The sequence below is a fragment of the Cyprinodon tularosa genome, unplaced genomic scaffold (assembly GCF_016077235.1).
Source record: "Cyprinodon tularosa strain WSP-4 unplaced genomic scaffold, ASM1607723v1 ctg1018, whole genome shotgun sequence".
Classification (NCBI taxonomy): Eukaryota; Metazoa; Chordata; class Actinopteri; order Cyprinodontiformes; family Cyprinodontidae; genus Cyprinodon; species Cyprinodon tularosa.
The window spans coordinates 18067-27200 of record NW_024037803.1 but is presented as its reverse complement, the minus strand read 5'-3'; the positions used below and the strand labels follow the sequence as shown (position 1 = coordinate 27200).

The 9134-nt window shown below is 34.2% G+C and overlaps 1 protein-coding gene across 1 annotated transcript; it reads right to left on the bottom strand.

Annotated features, from left to right (window-relative positions):
- Nucleotides 1-1883: 1883 nt before the first annotated feature.
- LOC119779284 (serine protease 27-like) lies at nt 1884-8443 on the bottom strand. Its single transcript, XM_038278869.1, has 6 exons — nt 8370-8443; nt 3702-3722; nt 3410-3569; nt 2644-2918; nt 2314-2471; nt 1884-2222 (listed from the first exon to the last, which is right to left on the bottom strand). The coding sequence occupies exons 1-6, from the start codon at nt 8419-8421 to the stop codon at nt 1905-1907; spliced, it is 984 nt and encodes a 327-aa protein (XP_038134797.1). The 5' UTR covers nt 8422-8443; the 3' UTR covers nt 1884-1904.
- Between the last annotated feature and the right edge of the window lie 691 nt (nt 8444-9134).

Here is a 9134-nt window from a genome sequence, read left to right as displayed (position 1 = left end):
GTCCGGAGACACTTTAATGATCTGTTACATCAAACAGAATTTAACACTGAAATAAAATGAGGTGTTTATGCATTCATGTTATACATTGAATTTTTAAATTAAAAAATATTTGTAAAAAAAGAAAAAAAATTTGCGATTTAAAAATCTAAAGTGTTTTTTGAAGTAGAGAACAACAAACTTTCAGTTTGGTATATACATAATTTCCTGATTAACATATATTTCAAAACATCTGAACTGACTGGTTTTTGTTTTCTTTCTTTTTTCTGTCTTAATGAGAGTAGTGGGCTTTAGGCTGCCCTGCAAGTCTGTCTGTCTGTCTGTCTGTCTGTCTGTCTATCTATCTATCTATCTATCTATCTATTGTGGAGTAAAAAATGAGCACTGAGAGTTGATATGCAAGGAAGAAAGGTTTTATTTTACTCTGCAGAGGAGAATGGCACAAACCAGCTGAATACAGCTGAGTGCGATTCTGAAGCATTCAGAAACACACCCCTATATTGAAAAAGAATCCACAGCATACACACACACACGAACATTGGATCTTCCCAAAAGAAACACTTTAGTTCATCAAAGGACATAAATTTGCTCAGATAAACATTTCAGACAACTGTATTCCGTTTACATCAGAAACAGAACAGAAACGATAAGAGCATAAGTCTAATCTATCTATCTATCTATCTATCTATCTATCTATCTATCTATCTATCTATCTATCTATCTATCTATCTATCTATCTATCTATCTATCTATCTATCTATCTATCTATCTATCTATCTATCTATCTATCTATCTATCTATCTATCTATCTATCTATCTATCTATCTATCTATCTATCTATCTATCTATCTATCTATCTATCTATCTATCTATCTATCTATCTAAGATTTAGATATTTTGTAGAAATTAAAGGGACAGCTTTAGGCTGGTTTGAATCTTATTTATCTTACAGATTTCAGTTTTTTCACGTTAATGATAAATCTACCTAATGCTCCACTGTTATCTTTGGAGTACCAGAGGGATCAGTCCTAGGCCCAATTCTCTTTACAGTATATATGCTCCTAATTGGTAGAATTATTAGACAGCATGGGATTATTTTCCACTGTTATGCCAATGATAAAAAGCTATATCTGTGTATGAATCCAGATGAAGCAAACCTGTTACACAGTTTTACACAGATTTCCTTGGCTCTACATTGTCCCCTCTATCTTTCTTATATCTCATCAAAAATATTATCCTTAGACATTTTCTGCATTTGTGCTGCTATAGGCTTAGACTGCTGGAGGACATAGGGACACCTTTTCATCAGCATGCTCCATTCTATCTCTATTCTGCAGTACGCATTAGTTTAATCTCCATTGTTAAGCTCTCTCTGCTTTTTCTCATCGTTTTTTCAAAATTTCAAAATGCATGTGAAATGGTGATCTTTTTCACAAGGTAAGATAAAGCCCACTACTTTTCAAACCAGTCAGCTATGAAAGTGAGGTGTTTGACTCTTGTGCTTTTGCTTACCCTTGGACACAATGAGCAGCAGTCAGCACCCACTGGTCAGTAACCAGAGATCCTCCACAGAAGTGGTCGAAGATGTGCAGACTGACCTGCCAAGGCCAGCTGCCTGGAGGAGCTGCACACTGAGAAAAATTAGATTAAACAACTGATTTTAAATCAGTAAAACTGATGTAAGACCAGTATGCTAAACTGGAATCCTTTATTATCATGAATGCAAAACTTCTTGTGTGAAACTATTAAGTTGTTTACAATTGCCCCTTTTCTACTGACTCGTTTTAGCCTGGTTAAAACCTATCAATTAGCTTTTTTATCCAGTTATGAGCAGGGCTGAATAAAGCATTCAGCGGTACGGAAAAAGCAGCAACAGTAACATTTAATAATTGCTGGAGTTGAGTTGATTAAGGCCAAGTCAAGCCAGTGGAAAGGGGGCTTATGAGATTGTGTTTTTTCGTACCTTCAGATATGTTTACTATCACTGGGTCAAAGGTTGGTTTTGTACAGGAAATATTGAAATCACTTTCACTCCCGTTGGATGTAAAGGTGATAAAGCCCGGCTGGTTTCTGGTGATGTGGCTGTTTATCCACTCATTGTACTGGGACACTCTTGCATAGACTGCTGGGAAAAATGGCTTAGCACAACCAACACCGAAACTCACAACTCCAGCCTGAATCCAGCGATCACCCTGCTTACTAACCAGTGGACCTCCAGAATCTCCCTTTAAGAGCACAAACAAATTGTTTACAGCAGGTCAGAAGAAGGAATAAGAGCAGTAAATAAAAAAATAATAGAAAATAGTTAAGACTTACAAAACAGGGTCCCTTCCCTCCTTCTTGAAACCCAGCACATATCATGTTGTCTGTAATACTTATATAACCTAGGTCACTATAGTCACACCTGCATTGACCATTTCCCACAATCTGAGCCTCCACTTCCAAAAGGTTTCCAGGGGATGGAAGGGGATCTAGATGAAATTAAGAAATCAAAAGTAGTGTGTGACAAAATCATGGAACCCTCAGTAGTTTTGTAATGACAAGAGATTATGCAGTTTTGTGATGATTTAAATCAAGAACACTAATGTCAGCACTGCGTCGATGCCTTCTTTGATCTTAGAATTAAGTTAGTTGTGTCATACTCACCAATATATCCAATGTTTCCCCAGCCGGTTACCCAGGACTCAACCCCGCTGTAGAAGGTGCTGTCTGAGGCAGCTAGACAGACTGGTGAGATGTAGCTGGTGAAATTCACTGGTTTAGAAAGCCTTATAAGAGCAATGTCATTGTCTAGAGTTGAAGAATTGTAGTCAGGGTGAATAGTGATATGTGACGCTGTCCGATTGACTTCATTTGGGTTAGATTCTTCCTGACTCTGGCGACCAAGATATGCTGACACTTTGTCTGATGAATTCCAGAAGCTTTTAGAACTGTAGAAAAATAAAAAAATAAGGATAACATGTTTAAAATATCAGGAAATGACAAAGACCTATGCCTTGAAATAGATAATTGATGTCTGCATAAGGTTATTTCTAACAGACTAATTTTGCTGGAGGGAGTCCTTTCTGATAAACAGGAGATACAAAATAAAAAAAAAACATTAGATAGTTACTCTAATTAACATACAGGTATCTAAAGTCTAACGTTTTTCTAAATTTTGTCAGCTTTTTTTTATCCACTGTATATTTTTTTATTGTTTTTGGTTTGTTGCTGAAATGAAGCAGTTACAGTGGCAAAGTTTCCTTTTTGTTAAACTTAACATTTGGTATATATATATATATATATATATATATATATATATATATATATATATATATATATATATATCCATTGCATTGCTACACCAGCATTTTTAATACTGACCTAGTGTTTGGCTCTGAGGTTTAGTCTTTTCTGTTGTCTTGTTTCTTACCTTTCAACACAGTGAGCAGCAGTCAGAACCCACTGGTCGTTGATTAGAGATCCTCCACAGAAATGTTTAGAGATGTGCAGACTGACCTGCCAGGGCCAGCTGCCTGGAGGGGCTGCCTCTCCTCCGACAATCCTGGTGTTTAGTGATGGTCGACCACACACTAACGCAAAAAAAGAAACAAAAGAAATAAAAGAAATAATGGGACAATGTCCTGGATTGCTCTATATACCACAAAACAGTAATAACAGAAAATCTGGTTTATCTTTCTGATGGCAGAGAGGGTGTGACTTACCAGAGAGCTGCGAGTCACACTCTGAAAATAAAAAATATATATTTATTCTTAAATTACAATTAACATAACTTCTGATTTAAGGGTACAATCTTAAACGGGTTGATACAATGGGCAGTACACATACAAAAATATATTTTCTTACTTATAATTAATCAGTTTAACAAAAGAAAAAGCATAAGGCTTCCTATTTTTAGTTGTGTTCCTATCTGTGCATGGCAAAAAAGTTTCGTTAGATTTTGTCCTGTTACAACAGATGTTATATGATGGTCCATCCAGGTCAACCTTGGACCTCCACGATCCTTTTCATTCTCTTTAAACAGCCTGTGAACAAAATGCTACAAATCTAGCATTTCTGTGCACAGCTCCAGCCGCTGGATATAGTATGGTGCTTCTCCAGTAACATAGGGGAAAAATGGAGAAAGGAACTCTTTCAGTTTCCATCATTGTAAATAAATCCCACATGTGTTGCAACATGTTGTCCCCTGGATTGGATAAAAAGACATAAATATCATATATAATCCTGAATGTACATTTAATCCACACAGGATAATTTTTTGAACTCCCTATTTTCTAAAAACGTTTCCCGTTTGCCAATTAGCACAGAGAATTGATGATGTGATGCTAGATAATAGCCCTGTTCAGCTTCTTTAATTACTATACACAGCAAAAACAGTCAGACTAAGCAGACGTATATTTATCTTTGATCATATTTTGAGTCAGATGTTCTGAGCAGAAAAATAAATGAATAGATTATTAATTTGCAAGAATTCAAATAAGCAAAATCACCTGCCAGTGAATTGCAATTATTAAGATTCTTGTTAAAAATGTTCTAAAAATAAAAGGTTTGTATGAAGATGAACAGATTCTCTGTTTGCTTAGTATATCTGCCTTAAAAAGGATGATTAATTGAGTTTTTAGTGAGATATGGTTGCAAACCATCCATTGCATTGTATTTTTTTAACTATTCGTGCAAATTATTAAAAAATTTTGTAATTAAGTATTTCTAAAATATGTAGGGAGTTTCAAATCATGTTTTTGTATTCCAAATATAATTGATATTCTACTCTTTCATGCTGAATCACAGGAAAGCGATCAGCTACTGTTCTTCCTGACCATAGCGTAAATAACAGGAACTGTTATATTTCTTTAGGTGCTTGATTTTACTGCACAGTCATTTCAAATAAAAGGTATGTAATCAGTCGTCTTTCTTGAACTTAATAGTTTACTTGGCAGATCATCCTCGAAATTCCATAATTACATGTCCAAAGTGTGAACTTTGACACAAGGTAAAAACAAAACATGCATTATCCAAAGCATTGTTCATTAAAATAACATTATTGATCTATTAAAGAAAATATACATATAATAGGCAGGGGTGGAAAGTAACGAATTACATTTACTCACGTTACTGTAATTAAGTACTTTTTATGAGTAATTTGTAATTGTCTGAGTAGTTTTTGAAATATGTAATTTTACTTTTATTCAACTAAATTTTAACCTAAGTAGTTTTACTTCCCTACATTTAAAACACCCTCACGTTACTGAGTAAAAAAAGAAATACTGGTAAAAAAATTAAATGCGGCCGGAAATTTAAACCCCTGTGTCACGGAACCGAAACTTAATGCACGACCCTGTCTTGCAATTACCCTTTGTATTGTCTCATAATCCAGTGCTGCGCTTTGGAAGATGGCAGTTGCTAATCACGACGTAGAGAGTATGGATGAGGAAACACATTCTGGAGACGAAAGCCAGAAAAACCCTTGGCCATATCTGGACGGATTATTTGTGTTCAAATGCACAAAAGGGAACAATGTGATAATGCAGTGACATGCAGTAACATGTGCCTGGCCAGCAAAACTGAGCTTTCGGCTTTTAAAACATCAACATCAATTTATGAAAACATGTGGCAGTAAGTTAGCGCATGTGTTTTTGTCTCCGACATCCCAAACTGTTTATTTATTATTTATGTATAAGCAAGCTCTTGGCTTGTTAGCAGTTGCTTAGAATTAGCTAGTTCGGAGTATCATAGGTATGACTGAGTTGGGAATGCAAGCATTACAGGTATTGATGTTTTCTTAATGTGGCGATAAATAAAATAGAATGTTCTGATGGTTTCATCATAGACCTTAAGTTCCTGAAGTTCCTCCTGCTCGCACTCATCCAGTTCCCCCACCCATCTCTCTCTGGTGTTCTTTGAACTTCAGGTTCAGCATTAACCTGTTGAACTCCTTCCCAAACATTAAGAAGCTGTCTCTGAAACTCAACACAGGCCTGCCAGCCTCAGCTGCCTGTGAGAGGCTTTTTAGTTCAGCCGGGTTGCTCTTCACAGCAAAGAGAGCAAAACTTACAGCAAAAAACTTTGAAAATCAGCTACTGCTGAAATTGAACAAGAGCTTTACTGGTCTAAAGTTGTAGATTTGGGGCAGTTTTACGGGTTTCTGTTTACACTGTATTTTGAAGTTAGATCCTGTGAGCACCATCTTTTAAATTGGTGGATCCTGTGAGAATTTTGTTTTATTGTGAACAGTGGGATCCTGTGGCATTTTATTTAATAACAGTGGGATCCTGTTGCATTTTAGTTTGATTTCTGGTATCTTTTGGGCAATTAATTTTGAGTGCATTTTGAATACTTTAAAATGTAGTTTAAATTTCTTTATTGTTGGACAGTAGGATTGAAAATAGTTTGCACTTTATGGTACAGGTTGTGACTGTCCTTGTGCTGTGAGGAAGTATGTTCCTTAGCCCAGCTGATCTTTTGCAAGTGTGGATGTCCACTAAAATACGCCTTGAAATTGATTAAAACCTTGTGCTCAATTCGATTCATGACTCATCCTTTTTTGCATTAAATAACTCAAAGTAACTAAGTAACTTTTACTCAAATTACATTTTAAATGAAGTAATTTTGTACTTTTACTTGAGTAAATTTTGAGATGGGTAATTTTACTTTTACTCTCACTAGAATTTAGGCAAAGTAAAGATACTTTTACTCAATTACAATTTTTTAGTACTCTTTCCACCTCTGATAGTAGGTTAATTTGATAATTGTGGTGAAACATTGCAGTTAATTCAGAAAGTACTTTTACTTCAGGGTATTTTAAAAAGCAAGTACTTTTACTTAAGTACAAATTTTAGTGTGATACTTTTACTGAATTTGTTTGTTTATTTGTACTTGTACTTAAGTACTGTTTCGGAGTACTTTATCCACCACTGATATTGTGTCATTGTGAAGCCATAGCTTACTACTCCATACCAAAAGAAGTCAGCAGTTATATTTAATTTAGTCACATGAAAAAATAATTGTGTTAATCAGCTAGTTGTTGTCTAACTCCAGCATCTTAGGTGTTATCCGTTTTAAAAGTGTCTGATTCAGTTCTTAATTTAGCTTATAAAAAAATCTTAGACCACCTTTATGTATAACAGTTTAATAAAAATATCAAGTCAATAAATCAACCAAAACAAAAACTAATAATAAATTAGATATAATATGTGAAGAACTGAAGTTTTGCCTCTCATTGCATAAAAAGCTTCTTCAGGGCAAAAATGTTGCTGTGGACTCTAAAAGCTGTTACACATTTTAAATACAGTTTTTAAACTATTAAAAAGTAAAGGAAATCATGTTTAACTTTTGTACTGACTATGGTAATGACAAGTTAAATTAGTCTGAGTTAAAGTTGCTTTGACAGACAACATATGAGGGAGCAGCATAAATAATACAATTACCATTGAAGAGAAATGTTAGTTGAACTAACCAGAATGACCTCAATGAACTACTGAATCATGTTACATACAAAAGATCACAGAAATATATAGATGTCTTTATTGTTTCTCCATCAAGTTTAATCATTTTGTCCAAACAACAGTGCTATAACTCCCATTCTTAGTGAATTTTGGGGCATGTCCCAGGTGCCAGTACTCATATTTATTTCTATCTTTAAACAATAAAATAATAATAATAATAAATTAACATTTTTATGTATTAAAAACACGAAGGCCATTATTGTCACATGGTTTGTCTGTCTTAAAATAGGCACAAACAAAGTGCAATGCAGATTTTCAAAGAAGATACAAAGTGATTTGCTATTGCCTTTTAACAGGCAGTATGAGCAAACCATTTTTAGTGTTTGACCCTTTACCACAGATCATATTCTAATTACCAAATTGCACAAATTCCTCAGTGGAGCATATGCAAATATCAAAATATTTTAACAGTTTCATCCTGTTAAAAAATTTTTTCAAATTGAAAGCCAAGCTGTGGCTGCATGTTTTGCATCTTCTTTAGTAGACCAACTTCTATAAGTCATGTGCAAAAAGACACAAAAACTCCTTGGTCATTGGTACAATGCCAGAGAAATGCAGAGATATTCTGGGTGCATATAAACCTATTTGAAGTGTCACAAAAAAGTTAAATAATATTAAGCTATAAAGACATATATATACATATTCTACAGAGGAAAAATATATTTTTTTCTCGAAAGCAACTTCCAGAATAGCAGGCTTTATCTAATGTTGCAGATTAAAGATACAATATAACTACCCTACATTCAAAAAACAACCATTAGAGAACAAAATTCCTAATAAATTCAGAAACTTAATTCACTTTCAAACATAACAGAAGACGGTTGTAAGAAACAGCTTAGATTATTAATTATTATCTGCAAGGATTCTTACCTTTTGTCACCAAAGCTAGCACAGCCACCACACAGATCAGCTTGAAGGCCATTGTGGTCTTGTACCACCAGCCCACTGGCTCTGGTTTAAGTAGTCTACTTACAATGTTATATCACAACCACAAACAACCTGCTCTGCTACATTCCAGCACCTCAAATTTTATGTTGCATCTATATACAATTGGATGCTTTTGTCAGAATTAATTTGTAGAAAAAGAAAAATCTCAGTAAAGGCTGATGGAAGTAAGGCTATGATGTGATGAAGTATTTATCAATCACAGGTCCTATATTACCAAGTAATTACTCGGTTCCAGATAGAAACCAGATAAACACGATAAAATACATTCCTGCATAACCAGCTTTAAGGTCACACAAGAATGTTGAAAATCAATGGGTGTTTTCTGTTTTGTTAAAAACATGTTTCTCTCTCTCATAAAAAATGTGTCAATATTTAAATCCTTGAGACTAGGAAATTACTTGACTAATCTAAAAAAAACTAATTACATTTAAATCCAATGAAGTTTTGATCGTGGTTTTATACATTTATAGCTATTTAGGAATAAAATCAATTAAGACTGTATATTTTTACATTCCAGTATTGGAAGTTAAACAAAAAAATAAAAAAACAACTATGAAATAACCATTAAATATTATTCCAAATATGTTTTACTATTGTATCTAACTAGAAATAATATGACAATTAGTAAATAATAGTTATATAGTCTAAATAAGCCTTGTAATGGGGAGTAATGGGGCGTCGTACTAA

Excerpts from the sequence above, each read along its gene's own strand:
- LOC119779284 (XM_038278869.1), bottom strand. The coding sequence starts at position 8,421 with ATGGCCTTCAAGCTGATCTGTGTGGTGGCTGTGCTAGCTTTGGTGACA. Across the intron at positions 3,570-3,701 it reads GTGTGACTCGCAGCTCTCTG|TGTGTGGTCGACCATCACTA; the intron begins GTAAGTCACACC and ends TTTTTGCGTTAG. Across the intron at positions 2,472-2,643 it reads GGGAAACATTGGATATATTG|TAGATCCCCTTCCATCCCCT; the intron begins GTGAGTATGACA and ends CTTAATTTCATC.